At 46.1% G+C, this 19,406-nt stretch overlaps 1 protein-coding gene across 4 annotated transcripts in view; it reads right to left on the bottom strand.

The window, feature by feature from the left end:
• SH2D4B (SH2 domain containing 4B) overlaps positions 1 to 19,406 on the bottom strand; it is an 86,821-nt gene that overhangs the window by 29,279 nt on the left and 38,136 nt on the right. For all 4 annotated transcript variants that reach the window (XR_004346264.1, XR_004346265.1, XR_004346266.1 and 1 more), the window contains exon 4: positions 11,920 to 12,067. Coding sequence is in view for 1 of the 4 variants with exons in the window: in XM_032608771.1 (XP_032464662.1) it covers positions 11,920 to 12,067 (148 nt within the window). In the remaining 3 variants the exon portion in view is untranslated. The remainder of the gene's footprint in view (positions 1 to 11,919; positions 12,068 to 19,406) is intronic.

The following is a 19,406-nucleotide window of genomic DNA, read 5'->3' as shown; positions in this document are numbered from 1 at the left end:
TCAGAGAACTGTGTTCTGTTAGCATTTGGAGGACACAAGGCACATGGCCCTCATGCTGAAAGAAAGCGCTTCTCCTTCTCAAGTTGTCAAAGTCCACCCTCGAAACATAACATCCCCCAGATCTGAGGAAGGCAGCAGGAAGTCTGTCCCTCAGAAGGTATTTATGGATGTGGAAGTCACATGCAGAGGATCTAATAAGCTGAGAGCTCCAGGGCAGGAGGGGAGTTTTCTTTGGTCTATTCACTGATGCATTCTAGTGCCTAGAATACATGTGTATCAGTCAGCAGGTGATAATATGCTTGGATGCTGTGCCCAATTAAGTACTTAACTCTGCCAGGCCCTGAACTGGATATAGAGACAGCAAAGACCAGACGCTTCCCTCAAGGCACTCAGAGCCTAGCTGGGAAAATCAGACAAATAAATATCTCTAGCACAAGGAGAACAGGGACTGATCGAGTACTGTCAGAGTTTAGGGGCGGTAGCACTCACATTCTATGAGGAAGCCAGGAGCCACTACAGGAGATGCAGCATTCCACTGGGTCTGGAAAGGTCAATAGGAGTTCTTCCAGAAAAAGAAGGAGGAATCCACCCCAGGGGAAAAAAAAACCCTGTATTTCCACTCCAGGTACTAAGAACACCATAGTGCCTGCTACCACAGGCTCAAACAAGGCCAGGTTCCCCAGCACAGGCTTTGCGGTCACTAGACTACAGATTAACATAGAAGCTTGTGCCCTATAAGGGCCAGTGACCTTTGAGTGTTGACAGCCCCTGAGAGACAGTCACACTCAGTGACAGAAGGAAGTCACATGCAAACTACGAAGACAGATTTTTGGAACTTGGCTAGGAGAGTGCACAAGCTGTGGGTCACAGAGGGACTAAACCCAGCCTCCTAAAACCCAGCTCTAGTTTTGCCACTGTCTGCCTCAGAAGCCTTCAGTGGCTCCCAATGCACACAGGACAAAGGGCAAACCCCTTGGCCCCTACGGAGCATCCTGCCCACCCCACTTTCTTTCCCAGCCCAGTGGGCCTCTGAGCTCCTGCCCACACTCGGTGTTCAGGCGGCACCAAGCTCCCCACCATTCTGCGAACTCTCCCCTGCGCAGCTGTGTCCACCGACTCAGACCAACCGTGATGCCCAGGCAGAGGCCTGGAGGGCACTTGGAGGTGAGGATGCAGCTGAGGCTGCAACAGGAAGCCAGTCCTGCCGCCCAGGGGCTGATGTGGAGTCAGACAGGTTAACGGCAGCTCCGAGAGGGCTCTCTTGGGTCCTTTTCTTTTCTCGTGTTCTTTTTTTGAGACATGATTGACATACGTAAGCTTAAGGTGTACTATGTGCGAATGTGATACACTTAAAATATTACAAAATGATCACCAACATAGCATAAGCTAACACCTCCGTCAGGTCCCATAGTTAATTTTGTGTGGTGAGAACATTTAAGATCTAGTCTTGGGCCTTCTCTGGTGGCGCAGTGGTTGAGAGTCCGCCTGCCGATGCAGGGGACACGGGTTTGTGCCCCGGTCCGGGAAGATCCCACATGCTGCGGAGCGGTTGGGCCCGTGAACCATGGCCACTGAGCCTGCGCTCCGCAACGGGAGAGGCCACAACAGTGAGAGGCCCGCGTACCGCAAAAAAAAAAAGATCTAGTCTCGGCAACTTTGAAGCATATAACATATTGTTGACTGTAATCCCTAGGCTGTGCATTAGATCCCCAGAATTTATTCATCTTCTAACTGCAAGTTTGTACCCTTTGACCAACATCTCCCTAACTCCCCCCCCACCTCCCCCTTCATACCCCCTCACCCCCCCACCCCGGCCCCTGGTAACCACCATTCTACTCTCTGTTTCTACAAGTTCGGCTGTTTTAGATTTCACATATAAGTGATATCGTGTAGTATTTTTCTCTGTCTGACTTTTTTCAGTTAGCATAATGCCCTGAAGGTCCATGTCTGTTGTTGCAAATGGCAGGTCTTTATCCAATCATCCGTTGACAGATGTTCATGTTGTTTCTATAGCTTGGCTCTTGTGAATAATGTTGCAATAAACACAGGAGTACAGATATCTCTTTAATAGCCTGATTTCATTTCCTTTGGAAATATACCCAGAAGGGGGATTGCTGGGTCATATGGTAGCTTTATTTTTAATTTTTTGAGGAACGTCCATACTGTTTGCCATAGCGGCTGCACCATTTGACATTCCCACCAACAGTGCACAGGGTTCCCTCTTCTCCCATCCTCACCAACACCCCATGCCAGCTTTCTTAAGAAAGCTCTATGCCTCTAGGCCTCACTTTACACCTCTGTCAAAATGAGAATGACATGAATGTCTGCCACACTGAGTTACTATGAAGATTAAATGAAACATAAAATTCTATAAACTATGAAGTACTTTTTTTAAAGCAATGTCTTACTAAATCAGGCCTCTGAACTTGATCCTTTCTTCAAATTTCCCAAAGCCTGATTCTGGAACCTAGCTGCCTGGGTTCAGATCTCAACTTCATTTACCAGCTGTGTGACACTGGACAAGTTACTTAATCACCCTGGGCCTCCGTTTCCTCAAAAGTAAAATGGACGTAATAAGAGTCCCTACCTCATAAAGTTGTTATGAGTTGTTAAGAGAGCTAATAATATAAACCACTTAGACTTGTGTCAGGTACATTTTAAGCACCATGATAAGCGTTAGCTAAAACTTTTATTTTCATTAGCCCTGGCATTGCCCTGTTCAAAATGTAGCCATAAACAATTCTTGGCCAGTCCAGGAGGGGGCACCCTTGATGCTCGGTCACATGAAATCTGGGTCTGTTTACAAGCAGTGCGGGATCTTAGTTCCCCGACCAGAGATTGAACCCGGGACCACGGCAGTGAAAGTGCCGAGTCCTAACCACTGGACTGCCAGGTACTCCCAGCTTACCCTAAATTAAGCTTTGAAATCTTAAAAGGTTGCTTCTGTTCCTTCTCTGAATCCGGGATAGATTCAAACTGTATCATATGACTCTGCCATGGAAACCCTCAGCCAGAATTTGAAGTTTTTTCTTCTATCCCTTTGAAAACAACCATAAGCATCTGTGCCCTGAAGCAGCAAGTATCGGACAGTCCTTGTCCCCGGAGGACGCACTGCAGAGACGAGGGCCCCAACCGAGTCACCGGCTTCCTCCCACGGCCCAAGTTCCCAGGGCCTGCACTGCATGCAGAACAAAGGGGGGCCATGGCCATTTCCACTTCTAAGGTAGGTTCCAGGGTCTCCTTTCTCCATCTCATCTCTCAGAAATACATAAAGACAGCTGAGCAGCATGAAAACACTGAGGACCAGAAGAAGAGCTGAACTTAGAGACTGAAAAAATGGACCAACCACAATAAGATTCCTCTTCACACCTATTTGGATAGCTATTATATTTTTAATTTTTTAATATAAAAAAAAGATGAAAATAGCAAGTATTGGCAAGGACATGGAGAAATTGGAACCCTTATGCATTGTTGGTGGGAATGTGAAATGGTGCAGCTGCTGTGGAAAATGGTACAGCAATTCCATAAAAAATTAAACATACAATTACTATATGATCCAGCAATGCCAATTCTGGATATATACCCAAAAGAATTGAAAGCAGGAATTCAAACAAATATTTGTACAGCCATGTTCATAACAGCATGATTAACAATAGCCAAAAGGTAGAAATAACCCAAATGTCCATCGATGGATAAACAAAGAAAATATAGGATACACATACAAGTAACAGTATCCAGCCTTCAAAAAGGGAGGAAATTCTGACACATGCTACAACATGGATGAACCTTCAAGACGTTATGCTAAGTGAATAAGCCAGCCACAAAGGGACAGACGTTGTATGATTTCACTTACACTCCACTTATTGCACTGAGAGTAGTTAAATTCACAGAGTGGAAAGTGGCGGCTGCCAGGGGCTACAGGAAGGGTGAAATGAGTTTTAGTCTAATGGGGACAGAGTTTCAGTGTGGGAAGATAACCAACGTTGGAGGTGGGTGGTGGTCATGGTAGCACAACAGTATAAATGCCACCGAACTACACACCTAAAAATGGTTAATTTTAAGTTGTATGTTTTACCACAATTTTTTTTTTTTTTAACTTTTTTGGGGTGGGGGGAGGGCTGTGCCGTACAGGATGCGGGATCTTAGTTCCCTGACCAGGGATCAAACCTGCGCCCCTGCATTGGGAGCGCGGAATCTTAACCACTGGACCACCAGGAAAGTCCCCTACCACAATTAAAATGAAAAAAACTAAAGGACATTCTGGCTTGGGGAGCACCAGGCTGAGAATAAAGAGGCCAGAGCACAGCAGGGTGTCACCATTAGCTAGAAATGTCCCCAGCTGGGTCCCTGCTGCCATCCCTCCGTTCTCTCACCTGCAGATAGGGGGAACGATCCCTTCCATCTCTGCTCTCCTAGCACGAGGATGCACCCACATCTGCCCAGCGTGGGACCACCTCCCAGAGCTAAGACACCACCCTCCAGGACTGCCTGGCCTGCAGCCCTGCTGCGCAAAAGAAACCAAGTCCCACAGTCTGGGGAGTCCAGCCACACCCATGCCAGAGTGGGAGTTTCAGCCGTCCCAGGCTCGGGGGTGGGGAGACAGCTGAGCATTCTGCTTGACTTTGCTCCTAACTCTCTAGCCCAGGACACGTTTTCATCTCTCTGGGTCTTAGTTTTCCCTCCGTGGAAAATAGAGACCACCCCCCGCTTCGTCCAAGGGCTGCCAGAACGGCCAGGCTGCTCTGGAATCACGTCCTTGCCTGTGCCCCGGCTCCTGCTCAGTTCTCCAATGCTGAAGAGAAACAGCAGGAGCTGGGTTTCCTCTTGGCAGCATCTCTGGGAGCAGTTGCATAGCTCCAGAGATACGGCCAGGCTAGTCATTGCAAGAGGCAGGGTTTTTAACACTTTAAATAACACATTCGGGCACTAAAAACACACTTATTCAGCACGTGTGTATAGTGCCTCCCTGTGCCAGCTCCATGCTGTGCAGGCCCGAGCTGTGCATTGCACAACTCCAGGGGGCGCTGTCGCCCATGACCATCATTGACATGTACAGATGTAACAATTTCCTGGTAGATGGCAGTGTAGCGTCTTATAGAATCAGCGCCTTTTTCTAATTTTCACAAGGTCACCATATCAGCTGGCTGCCTGGCTCCTGCTAGGGGATGTGGATAGAGCAACCAGCACGACACCGTCCACGCCCTTGGAGAGCTTACTGCCTGGGAGAGGAAACACGCCAGCAAATGGTGAATGGAGCTGTGTGGGGTGTGCACAGGGTGCCGCGGGGCCCCGGAGAGGGGGCACCTCATCCAGGCAGAGAAATCCTCTGGAGAAGGACATCTAAGCTGATGCCTGGTGGACACACAGGATTCAACAAAGAGAGGCCAAGGAGAGGCTATTCTAGGCAGAGGAAGCTCAGGGGCAGAGGCCCAGAGGCAAGAGGGAGTTGGAGCATTCCTCTTAGAATGGCTGGGGGGAGGCTCCTGTGGGGAGGGGACAAGAGGTGAAGATGCAGAAACAGAAAAGGCCATTTAGGAGACCAATAAAAACCGGCTAATTAATTTTAGTGCTTTACCAAAGGGTGATGGACGCCACTGAAAGGCTTTAAGCAGGAGAGCAGGATGCCCGTTTGCACTTTTCAAAGACTGACTTGGCTATGGTGTTGGAAATGAATCTGACAGGAACAAGAATAGAGGCTTGGAAACAAGAAACCTAGGCAAAGAGCAATGGGGTTAATGTCAGGACAATGGGAAGGAGGGGAGTAAATTCAAAGAATATTGAGGAGGGCAAATCTTTACAACTTGGTGGTTTGGGGATTGGTAGTGAGCAAAAAAGAGAGACCGGAATGACAGCCAAGTTTCTGCCTCTGACAGTCAGGTGATGAGGCAGGTGGGGGAAGAGGAGGATGGAGTTTTGGATGTGTGGAGTGAGAGGTGCCTATGGGATTCAGGGGGGAAGGTCCAGGGGCCACAAGGTTCTGGAAGATCATTAACTGTTGCTCTTCATGAGACCCGTCTCTAGAGCACTTGCCCATGGTTCTCAGTACCTCTGCCCAGATCGAAAAGACTCAGTGCTGAATAGAATTCAGATGAGCCAGTTACAGCCTGCCAAGAAACCAAATGCTTCAAAGCAATATCAATTTGTAGTAACCCCTTGGGTGAATAGCATAATGTCTCTGAAAATTAGTGAATAATCCTATATACAGGAAAAGGCACCAATAAAGATTTAAATTGTGCATGTGTGTAGATGTGTTTAAATTCTGCTCCATTTTCTGCTTCATGGGAACCTTGGACAACTTGAATTACTATACCTACACTTTATTTCCTCATCTGTAAAATGAGGGCCTCGTAGGGTTACTTTGAGACATCAAAGAGATTGTACATAGATGGGGCTTGGACAGTTCCAGGCAAATGGAGGAGGTTCATTAAATATTATCTATTGTTGTTATGCTCATGTTGACTGTGAGATAAGGGGACTGGAATACCACCTTTAGGATGGGTCCAGCCCCATTAAGGCACAAAAGGGTGAAGGTGGGGAAGTGGTGTAAGAATGGGGGCTGGGTAGTCAGGAGCTCTTGTCAGGGAAATGGGAAAAATGAAAGTTCGTGAGAAGGGTACGTTTCCTGACCCCTGGGAGAAGGGAAACAGGTGGTCCGGATGCTGAAGGATATACATACAGGCCTCTGGTGACTCAACCTGCTGGAGCAGCCGTCACCTGGGGAGAGGACGTGTTTGGTGCCAAGACAGTGAGCTCTGGTGAGCCTCGGGGAAACCCAGTGAGGCTCACCAACAGCTAAACAAGGCCAAAGTAAGGGGCTGTCTCTACCTGCACCCCGAGGCTTCTGAGATCACCTGTCAACCATCCTTGTTCTGCTTGCAATCCTGATTGCTGCCAACAGTGACCCCCTGTGGCCACCAGGAGGAACTTCAGGGGTTCCTTAAGACCGGAGCGCTCCCCATGCCAGCGTGAAGCTCCGAAAGACTTCACTTTGGGGACAATATAAAGCGCCCAGGGATTCCTGAGTAATTCAAGAGGGGAGAGAACCCTAAGCAGGACCTGAATCAGGCATGTGGGGACTCACGCTGGCATCATTCTGAGCTGTAAAGCCAAAAATATATGGCACCTGGAGTTTGGGGATCAGTTCAAGCTTATGTCCAAGGAGCAACTACAGAGTTTCCCATCCCGTCAGCAGAGAGAAAAAAAATCCTTCCGTGCTCTCCTTCAGCTTTCCTTCAAGCCCAAAACTCTTCTCTGCCCACCCCGTCGGCAGACCCACACCCCATCTCCACAGGCCCCTTCAAGCTCTGCCTGTGTCAAGCGCACAGCATTTTAGAATCACTGACTTTAAACCCAGACTCCAGAGCACATGCCCTTTTATGAGCGAAGAGAACAGAACCAGCATAACTGGACTCCCTACTGGGCCCGAGCACATATTTTCTCAGCTCTGACCGAACCCCACAAGGCGTGCGACACCAGAGTGCTAGTTATGGGTAGGGGGGTGCCCACAACCGGGATCACACAGCTCAAAGAGGGAGGGGAGGAGTGAACAGTCACACAGCTCCAATTTTTGTAAATGATACCGTTAACCAAGTCAGGCCGGCTCATCTCTAAATCTCTGGATGACTAAAGGTTACCTAACTCGCACTCTTCCAAATTCACCGTTGAGAAATTATTAAGTGAATTTCTGCCTGATATATTCAGAGCTTCTCAGAAGCCAGAGCCTGCTCCGCTGTTTGAACTGAATAACTAACTCTGTATTCAAGTGATATTAAAGGGAACAATTCCCTTTTTTTCTAACTTGGAGAATTTAATTTAGGTGTTTTATCGAAAACTGCTGCTCCCAGTAGATTAATGGCCCACTATAGCTTTCATATTAAGTTAATTGAGTGCAGAATGGCTTTGCTGGGTTTGAATGACAGCCTCCAGAGTTTAGTTCATCATTCTTTAAGAAAGCATAAAATGAGGAACCAAAATCATGGGCCTGAATGATCACATCTTTTCTCTGTTCAGGGTAGGTTTTTCCATTTTCGGTTGCCACACAGTACATTAATTAGCAATCAGGCAGCACTGGGGCCAAATGATTTCCATCCACCATCACCAATGAAACACCAGCCCAGCCCATAACTTTCCATCTCATTGTGTAGCTACGAAAAAGAGGGACACTTCGTGAGTGACAGCCCTTCACAACTTAGAGAGCACGTGTGCTTCTGCCCTCTCATTTCACCCTCAGCTCTCCGTGATTACCCTCATCTCACAAATGAAGAAACTGAGAAACGGAGCAGAGCGAGAACTTGCTCGAGGTCACACACCAGGAAGTGGCAGAGCTAGGACCGGGCTCCCAGCCCACTGCTCCTCCCCCAGACCACAGTAGCCTCGTGTGACTTCACTCTGTGATCGTTCACTAGTTTTTCAGTATAAATTTTGTCCTGCCTTCTTTTTTCACCCATCTCTTCATCCATTCCAAATTTAAACAAATGAATTCTTCGTTCGCTCTTGCCCATCTTATCTTTCTGGCCCCATTTCCATCATTACCCACCATGAACCCCAGGCTGCAACCACGTCAAAGCATGTGCCATGTTCTATGCACGTTATGACCTTGCTTTTGCTCAGAACTGTTCCCTCGGCTGCGATGCCGTTGCCCGCCTTATTTACCTCCCCACTTTTCCCAAACCAAATGCCATTTCCTCCAGGGGGCGTTTCCAAATGTACAAATATTCTGTAGCAAAATATTACAGGATTCTTGCATCTATGTTTATCAAGGGTACCGGCTTGTAATTTTCTTTGCTTGTATTGTCTCTATCTGGCTTTGGTATGAGATGATGCTGGCCTCCTAAAATGAGTTTGGAAGTGTTCCCTCCTCTTCAATTTTTTGGAATATTTTGAGAAAGACTTGTATTAATTCTTTTTTAAATGTTCAGTAGAATTCATCAGTGAAGCCATCTGCTCCTGGACTTTTCTCTGTTGGCAGATTTTTTATGACTGATTCAACATTCTTTTTTTGTTTTGTTCCAAGGCCAGTATGTTTCTTTTATTATTATTATTTTTGTTTGACTTAAGATGGTTGAATGATTTCATTTTCATTTATAAGCATTACAAGAATTCCCATGCAAAAACCAAGACCGTATATGCCTAATTTCAATCGGCCAAATTCCAACCCGTGAGACTGGACATTCAAGATTAAAAAATCAAAATGTTGCTTGACCTTTCCAATAGTAGATGTCACGGTCATCCTTTGAGAGATCGGCAGGCCCCTGACCTCCCAAACGCTACAGTTTGCCATGAGTTCATACCAAAACAGGGAGCCGATCGATGCCTTGCAGCACCTAAACCTGGCAAGTAATTTCATTCATGAAGACAGGACACCTCTACACCAAGGCTGCCACCCACAGTTATCTCCTGGTTCCTGCTGTATAGAAAAACCTGCTTTTGAACAGGCATGGTATCTTCTATTTGGGGACTGATATTAATTTTTCCTTCCAGCTTTCCTCAAAACTCTCAGTAGAAGCAGAGACTTTACAAAAAAGCTTACCTCTATAATGTCAAAAGAAATACAGTTGACCCATGAATAATGCGGGGTCAGCGGCACCGACCCCTGTGAGGTTGAATATCCATATATAACTTTATGAGTCAATATCAATATTCTTATTAGTAACTGGACGGTTCAGATTTTCTATTTCTTCATGATTCGGTCTTGGTAGGTTGTATGTTTCTAGAAAGTTATTCATTTCTTCTAGGTTATCTAATTTGTTGGAATATAATTGTTCATAGTAGTTTCTTATGATCCTCAGTATTTTTGTGGCAGTCGTTAGGTAGCTGCAAATCAAAATCACGATGAGGTAGCACTTCATACCCATTAGGATGGCTATAAAGCAAAACACCACGAAAAACAAGTGCTGACAAGGATATGAAGAACTTGGAACACTCACACATTGCTTGCAGAAATGTAAAATGGTACAGTCACTTCGGAAAACAGTATGACAGTTTCTCAAAATGTTAAACATAGAGGTATCCTATGACCCAGAAATTCCACTCCTGGATGTATATCCAAGAGAAATGAAAATATATGTTCACACAAAAACATACACAAATACTCAGAGCAATATCATCTACAATAGCCAAAAAGTGGAAACAACCCAAATGTCCATCAACTGATAAATGGATAAACAGAAATGTGGTGTGTGCACACATTAGAATTTTATTCAGTCATAAAAAAGAATGAATGACTGATCCATGCTACAATGTGGATGGACCTTGAAAACATGCTAAATGAAAGAAGTCAGACACAAAAGGTCACATAATGTATGATTCTATTTATATGAAACGTCCATAACAGGCAAATCCATAGGGACAGAAATTAGATTAATGGTTTCCAGGGGTGTGGTGGCGGGGGGGAAGTAACAGCCAGTGGGCAGAGTTTCTTTCTCTGGTGATGAAAATATTCTAGAATTAGATAGGGGTGATGGTTGCACAACTTTGTGAGTCTACTAGAAACCACTGGATTGAGCACTTTTAAAGGATGTATTTTATGGTACGTGAATTACATCTCAATTTTTTTAAGTCTGTTTAATGAATCTGGCAGATGACTAAGAAGTGCTGAGGACCAGAATGCTGGCCAGCAGAAGGCACCTCACATCTCTGCTCTTCCTGCTGTGGCCCGAGTTCCTCTCACTCCCAAACCCAGCCTGAAGCATGTCACTCACCTTTAGAAGCTTCCAGTGTCCACCCATATTAATCATGCCTTTTTATTTTCTGTAGTTTTCGAAGTTTTGACATCTGGGGCCTTGCCCATCCTTCAGAGACTGCCCCTCCAAAAGCTAGCCAATTCTAGTAAAGGACTCACCGGCAACGGCAAGTGTGCCTTTCAAATGCAAACTAACCAATGCAAAGCCCACCTTCCAACCATCTCTTTTATCTAGTTCTTACACTCCACAAACTATCCATCTGCCATAATGACCCCAGGGCCAGGTATCAGAGAACCAGAGGCAGCCCCTGGACCCCAGAGCCTGCTGAAATTATTCATACTAGCCAATCCTAAGCCTGTTTACCTGCCCTACCTTACCTTTTCCAAAGAAACCACAGTGAAGGCTCTTGCCCACTTTTTCCCCTTGCTCCCTCTGTCTCCTGACTCACCCTCGTGCTTCCCCATGTGGCCCTGCCCGGCATGCCATGCTCTCCATGTCTAGGAATCTGTGAGGAAAAACTTCTTCCTGCAAGACAGTCATTTCCATGTCTGAATGTCTAACCATACCTGATTAAAGCAAATCTCAAGGACATATTAAAACACCACCCTTCAAACCTGGCTCCACCCTCTCTTTCCCACCTAACTTCTTACCACCCCTGACACTCTCCGAGTTTAAGAGTCACCCCATACATCTCTAAATTCTTAAGCACACCACATTTCTTTGTCATATTCTGGGTACTCCTTCCCAAGGGCCCTCTCCAGCTTCTTTGTCTGTTATCCCTACACCGCCATCAAGCCTCACTTCATAACTCAACTGGAACGCCACCAGGATAGCCACCATGTGCTCCAACAGAATGTGTGCATTTTCCCTCAAAGCCCTTAGCCTGTGCGTCTATCTCCTGTCTGGCCAGTGAGTTCCCCCAAGATAAGGACCGTGATCCCTCATCTCTGGATCCCCAGGGCTTAGCACAGAGTCAGAAAAATACTGGTAACTCAGTAAATGTAGGGCTTTATTCTTTAGTATAAGAAACCTCCCCAACAGGCAAGTAAGTTCCTTGAGGATGGAGCCCTTACCCCCTGGGTCCTTAGCAGGACCACACACATGGTTGACCCCAGGCAAAGGCTTCTGGGCTGATTGAGTGAACTGGAATGATGACTGAGCAAATAGACAGGTGGGAGGAGAGTGGGTGAAGAAGGCAGGCCGGCCCCCCAGTCCCCAAGAGACAAGCTCTACTCACGCTGTTCTTCCCACTCGCGTTCCTCTTTCTCACTGGGATGGCTCTGCAGCTGGGCCTGCTTCAGGGTCCAGTAGAGTTCCTTCGCCCTCTGCTCTTCCTGGAGGCGAATCTGCTCTTCTCCTCGCTTCCTCTCCTCTTCCTCTTTCCTCTAAGATACCACGAGGACAGGATGACGTTAGGTGAAGGTAACAGGGCACGGGCAGGGAAGGGCTGAGCTGTCACGGGAAGAGGTGGGCCAGTGGTGCCCCTCCAGGCTCTGTCTCTACCCACATGAAATGGTGATACTTACACCCAATCAGGCCATGGTAAGGATCAAGTGGCCTGAAATATGTGAACGATTTGTAGACCCTAAAGCTTTCTGCAATAGTAAGAGGACTTTGGGCCACCCTTGGTCACACTTCCATTCTCGGGGAAGAGGGGAGGGGAGGCATGGGGAGGGGCCCCTGGTCTTCCTGGAGGCCAGTTAAGCAGGATATGATTATATCTTAACCTTATTTTCAGCGAAGATATTTCAGAGAGAGAGCAGGTTTGGGGGCCCCAAATCTCCAATTATTGTCCTGCTTTCAAGCTCCAAAAAGGTCGTGTGTGTATTTTCCTCTACCTTTGTTTAATCAAAGCAACATGCACACACATGTCAATCATGCATTATATGCCAAAAGGCTTGTTGTAAAAAAAACATCAATTCTCCAATTCACTTCACCCCAACCTACCCCACCCTCATCTACTGCCCAGAGGTCACCGTCCTCGATTATTTTAGCTTTCCTTCATGTGGTTACATCCGTGTCTGAATAATGCTGCTAATTCTTGATTTATCAATTCTAGACATTAACTACTACCTTTGTTTTTTGGTACATGAGTATTTAGCACTTATATTTCCCACACAGGTTCATACCCATACTTTTCCTCTCCTTTACCCTCACAATAGATTTACATCACAATTTGTGGTTAAATCAAAGATGGGTGCAGAACTAAATATAGTTCACTGTAACGCCAAATAGGGTGCTATTTCCACCAATTCTAAGAATTACATTTTTTAACTTTCTAATATCTCTAAAATATGTATGTCTTACAACTTACTACTTGCCTTTTTCATAGCCAACAGTTTTTTTCTTTCTTCTTAAAATAATGATAGATTTTACAATTAATGGCATGTGAAATTCAGTAAAACATGGCAGTGTGATGATTTTTTCTTTCGAATAATTCTCTTTCCTGAGTTACTAGTTGCTTTATCTTGAAGTAGAGTGTTGAATTTTTGCCAAACTTCTCTAAGATCTGCAGTAAATCTTTCTCTGTGTTTAACCAAGTGCTTTTTTTATAACAGGCAATACAGCAGTGATCTTTTCCAAGGGACGCCCGCCCCCCAGATGCACCTCTCCTTCCCCATCTCAGCTGGCTGCCATCTAGGTCTCCTGTCCGTCTGTCCTCTCAGGACTCGCCTCTCAGCCTCCCGTGAGTTGAAGCCCCTGTTTCTTTGTTCCATGTTTTCTTTCTTGTCCACGTCCTCATTTTGCAGCAACATAGCTCACAATACCTCTCAGAAAAGGATGCACGGAGAGACACTTGTCTGAAAATATATTTATATATATATATGTATGTATTTATCTATATATATCTATAGATAGATCTATATATAAGCTATACGTCTATATAGAGTCTTGTCTGAAAATATCTATATGCTACCTTCACATGTAACTTCTAGCTAAGCATAGAATCTGATTAAAAATAATTTTCCTGGGCTTCCCTGGTGGCGCAGTGGTTGAGAGTCCGCCTGCCAATGCAGGGGACGCGGGTTCGTGCCCCGGTCCGGGAAGATCCCACATGCCGCAGAGCGGCTAGGCCCGTGAGCCATGGCCACTAAGCCTGCGCGTCTGGAGCCTGTGCTCCACAACGGGAGAGGCCACAACAGTGAGAGGCCCACGTAAGGCAAAAAAAAAAAAAAAATTTCCTGCAGAAGTTACAAGACTTTACTATCTTGTCTTCCAGCATCCAGTACTGCACTCAGATTCTTATTCTTCTGCATAAGGCACTAATTTTTCTCTTTATCACTGAATTCTGAACCTTTTTTTTTTTTTTTGGCTGCGTTGGGTCTTCGTTGCTGCGCGCAGGCTTTCTCCAGTTGTGGCGAGTGAGGGCTACTCTTCATTGCGGTGCGCGGGCTTCTTGTTACAGTGGCTTCTCTTGTGGCAGAGCACAGGCTCTAGGTGCGCAGCTTCAGTAGTTGCAGCGCATGGGCTCAGTAGTTTTGGCGCACGGGCTCTAGGGCATGCAGGCTTCAGTAGTTGTGGCTCATGGGCTCTAGAGCGCAGGCTCAGTAGTTGTGGTGCATGGGCCTAGTTGCTCCGCAGCATGTGGGATCTTCCTGGACCAGGGATCGGACCCATGTCCCCTGCATTGGCAGGTGGATTCTTAACCACTGCACCACCAGGGAAGTCCCTGAACCTTTTTAATAGATGTGCCTTGATGTGGATTTTCTTTCATTGATTGTGTTAGGCAATCAGGATGCTTTTGATTGGAGTTTCAGGTTCTTCTAGTCTAATACATCTCTGCCTAGAATTTTTGTGATAATTTCTTCTCTCATTTTGCTTTTATCTTTTTAGAACCCCTATGTGTCAACTGCTGGACTGCCTGATTTGACCCTATAAGTGCCTTATCATTTCTCTTTTATTTTCCGTCTCTTGTCTTTTTGTTCTACTTCCTGGCTGATTTCACTGACTTTATCCCCCAAACCTTCTACTGAATTTTTTATTTCAGCTAGCACATTTGTAATTCCCAAGCCCTCTTTCTTATTCTTTGGTTGTTTCTTTTTGCTTTGTTGCACCCTGAAATTGTGTCATGAATGCAATAGCTCGTCTCTGAGGATTTTTAGAGATTTTTCTCCCCCATATTCTGATTTAGATCTGTTTCCTCTCTTCTTTGCTTTTTTGTTTTCTTTTAAGTTTGTTTTATTTGGCGCCTGTCATTCGTGTTGGAGGCTTTCCTCTGATGTCTGATGTTCCCTGACTGCTCACATTAAAGAGAAAAAGTAAGTATGTATCTGAAACAGAGACTCAGAGTGTGTAGTCAGGGTTTCCTTGAGAGATGGGCTTAACTCTAGGAAGACTGGATGAAGGATCAGCCATTTCATTGAGGACCCTCAAATGTAAGTATCTGGAGGTCCTTCCTCTGAGATTATTCAGTGTCTTCTCTGTCCTACCTGGGTGGTATGAGACCACCAGCATCCCAGGAGTCTGTGGTGGGATGCAGGCTGCAGGTAGAACAGCCCTTAGACTCAAGCAAGCAGGACCCCTAACCTAAGCCCCACACTTCATGGGAAACCGATGCTTTGAGGTATCTTTTTGCAAATTTCCCTTGCAAGTTCCCCCAAGACTGGCCAGAGATAGTACCCCCAGGACTGGCAGGGGCAGCAGTGTGGTCCAGGTAAGATGCCCCAAGCCCAGACTAGGTCCCACATGAGTTCTAGTGCCTGCTTCTCCCCTTCAAGGTGCTCTCTGACCCTCTCCTCCATGCAAGGGGTTAACCAAGTGCCCCAAGGAGCTCCAGGATTCATATTTATGGAGTCATCCTGGGGCCCAGTGGCCAGGCCCTGGTTCCAGAAGGGTGGCCCAGCAAGCAGATGAATCCTGTTGGCCAACACAACATTTTATCATAGGATCACATGAGATTGGGCCACCAGAATAGAGCTAATAGGCTGATTTTATGTAGTTCAAGTTCTTAATTTGCTATAGACAAAACCACCACCAAAAAAAAAAAAAAAAAAAGTTGCCAGCCCTGTACACCCTACAGGCAACCCTGGCTGCAGGTCCCCCTGTTCAGAGTTCACACCTTTGCTTGCTCCCCCTGTTTCCCACTTGGCCCCCATCTGCTCTCTCCGCTCAGCCTGATATGCTGAGCCCCAACCTTGCCCTTGCAACTCCCCATCTCCTCCTGGTTAGAGGAAGGGATGAAGTAGCCTGGAAGAAACAGGTGAAAGCAGGGACCTGAGGGTCCAGCCACTCCACATAGAAACTTGCCATCAATCCCACATTCTCAGCGCCATCCTTCATGTATCTGCTGCCCCCAAGTCCCGAGCCTGGGGGGACTCTGGACTGAGTCGGTTCAGTGCCACCAGCCCTCCTCCTGCAGGAGCCCCGCTGAGCCCCGCACCGCTCTCCCTCTGTCTTCCAGAAACCAAACTTCTGTGGACATTTTCTCATCTGTTCTTCCCTTCTCTCATTTTCTCTGTTTTTGTGGCTCATAACTTTCTCAGTCCACTGATATTTTAATGGATCAAAAGAAAAAAAAAAAGAAGAGAGTAACTGTGAGTTTTGAGTCCCTCATTTAAAAAAAAAAAAGGCAAGGATTTTGTTGCTTCTGAAATGGCATAGATTGAGGACTTTTCTCCAATTCAATGATTTTTTAAAATTCTAAAACATAGACAAAATTCCAACTTCCTATTGACCCACTCTCTAGGAGTCAGGAATTAAAGGCTAAAGAAGTTGAGCGGCTTCATCTAGTCATTCACCAAATCCTTACTGAGCATCCAGGAGGCTCGGCCTGCTCCAGGCACTGGGGATGTAGCCATGAACAAGGCAGACACAGCACCACTCTCTCGGAGCTTGCCTTCCAATGACAGAAAAACACCCATCAAGTAAAATAAAAAATATATCAGAAATAATAAAGCGTGCAGAGAATTAAAACAGGGTAAGTGATAGAGTCTGGGAGGCTACTGTAGGCTGCGTGACCAGAAGTCCTCTCAAAAGGGACTGATCTGAGACCTAAATAATAAGAAGGCTGATGAGTGAGTCTCAGGGAGAAGAAATTTCCAGAGCAAGGGAACCACAGGTGCAGTGGCCCCAGCACTGGAAACAGGTTTGGCATGTTTGAGTAGAGAATTATCCACTGTGGCTGGAAGGAAAACAAACAAAATTCTATCTTCAGTGAGTTTGAGACGCCATCTGACATCCAAGAGGCCTGCCGTGGGCAGTGGGACGCGTGATCCCAGGACTTGAGGGTGAGTGCAGGCTGCAGATGTTGACTGAGAGGTCCTCTGCTCGGGGGTGATGTTTCTCAGCCATGGACTTGATGTTATCAATGCAAGAAAGAAGGTAGATCAAGAGAAAAAAGCCAGGGTGTCTTGGGGCGCTGAGCCATTTTAAAGTTGGGAGAAAGAGCTGGAGCCAGAAAAGGAGACTGAGAAGGCAGACCAAGGGGTAAGATAAAAACCCAGAAGGGGCGACGTTCGTGGGGGAAGCCAAGAGAGGAAAGCATTTCAAGTAAAAAGGGAGTTGTAAGCTGAGCTCAGGCTGCTGAGACATCACGAAAGATAAGGATAGAGAAGCAACAAGGGACAGCAGGACGTGGTCTCAGGACGTGATGGGAGATCTTGTCAACAGCAGCCCTAGTGGTGCGATGGGCAGCCATCCAGGCAGCGTGGCGGAGGCAGGGGAGTGACCGCAGACAACCCTTTCAAGACATTTCCTGTAAAAAAGGAGCAGAGACAGGAAGTGGCAGCCGGAGGGGAACGTGGGGTTAAGATAGAAATGGGGAGGGACGGTGTGTTGGTTGGCTGGTTTTAAGATGGGAAATACTAGAACAGAGAGTTAATGACTGATGCAAAAGTGGAACCAAGGTCTGTCTGACTCCAAAGCAGAAGTTGAATCTTATCCCAAAGCTGTATTTCACCTTCATCAGTCACTAGCATCTCAGAAGCACAAAAATGAAGCATCACACTGGCACAGCACTTCACAGTTTATACAGTAGATTTCTATTCCTCCCCCAGGAATCCCCAGCCTGACTGTGGTCACCACATCACGTGATACACAGGGCACCAACCAAGACAGCTTCCACCCGGGGACTATAGGTCCATCATCTGCCCCCAGGAGTCTTCCAGACAGGCGTGGATTTCAGGGAAAATCCAGGCAGTCAAGGCACATCAGAGCCAGAGGGGCTTCAACCCCCTAGTCCTACTCCCTTGTAAGGATAAGGGGTGTATCACAAAGTACTTATAGATGGCCATCTCCTCCCTGTGTCTTCACATGGTCTTTCCTCTGTGTTCATACATGTCTGTGTCCAAATTGCCTCTTCTTTTAAGCATACCAATCATAGGGAATTAGGGCCCACCCTAAAGACCTCATTTTAACTTAATTTCCTCTTTAAAGACCTTAGCTCCAAATATAGTTACATTCTAAAAGACTGGAGGTTGGGACTTCAACATATGTATTTAAGCGGACACAATTTAGGACACTGAAGGGTCATGACTGGCGTTACCGTAGATAAATAATAGCATTTGACCAACCACCTCAAATTAAATGCAGTGTTCCTACTCCAACCAGCTGTGGTGACATGAAGCAGCAGGGTCAATGGCAGTGCCCACTCCCCCGACCCCAACCCGGCAACCTCCATTCTACTCTCTGCTTCTACAAGTTCGACTTTGTTAGACTCCACATTTAAGCGAGCTCATGCAACATCTGGCTTTCTGTGTCTAGCTTATTTCACTTAGCATAATGTTCTCCAAGTTCATCCGTGTTGTCACAACTGGCAGGATTTCCTTCTTTTTTAAGACTGAATAATATTCCACCGTGTATACATATATACTACTTCTTTTATCTATTCTTCTGTCTATAGAAACTTAAGCTGTGTTTGATGAAAAGGCACAAGGTTTCAGTTATGCAGCGTGAGTAAATTCTGGACATCTAATGTACAGCATGAGGACTATAAGTTAACACTGTGTTGTATATTTGAAATTTTCTCAGGGTAAATCTTAAGTGTTCTCGTCACACACACAAAAAGTAACTAGGTGAAGTGATGGATATGTTAATTAGCTTGATTGGGTAATCATTTCACAAGGTACCTGTATGTCAAAACATCACATTGTACACTTTAAACACATACAATTTTGATTTGTCAATTACACCTCAATAAAGATGGGAAAAAATTACTCCCAATAAATAAATAAATAGACAGATAGATAGACGGATGGCAGCGCCACTGTTCACTCAATCCTTTCCTCCTGAGATTGAGACAACACCTAAGAGCCAGAAACCTGCATCAACCTCCATCTCAAAGGAAAGCAACTGGTAAGTTACCGTGACAAAGGCAAGCTCTTCACGGGGATGCGTCGACAAAAGAAAACGCTTTCAATTACAAATAAAGAGTGCTACATATTCTCGCCCTGGTTTTGCTAAAATGCTCAACCTTCACAGCTAAAACTGCCTGAAAACTTTCACTGTTGCTGCTTTCAGAGTCATTTGGCGCATCTGTGATGACTGAAGAAAAGGCCATCTTTCTTAGGCTTGGCAGCCAAAGGCCAATGCAGCCAAAAGGCAGATAGGCAAAAACACCCGCCTTCCACCTTAGGAGTCGATTGCTTTTTTCTGGCAAGCCCAAAGCCCTCTGAGCTGTCCAGCTTATTCAATCCCCCTTCTCCTGATAACCCATCAGTAACAGCACACCGCAGGAGCCCACAGAGGCCTGGCCCGTCTCACCCCAATGGAAAATGTCACGGAGAC

The sequence above is a fragment of the Phocoena sinus genome, chromosome 16 (assembly GCF_008692025.1).
Source record: "Phocoena sinus isolate mPhoSin1 chromosome 16, mPhoSin1.pri, whole genome shotgun sequence".
Lineage (NCBI taxonomy): Eukaryota > Metazoa > Chordata > Mammalia > Artiodactyla > Phocoenidae > Phocoena > Phocoena sinus.
This window is presented reverse-complemented; position numbering and strand designations above follow the sequence as displayed.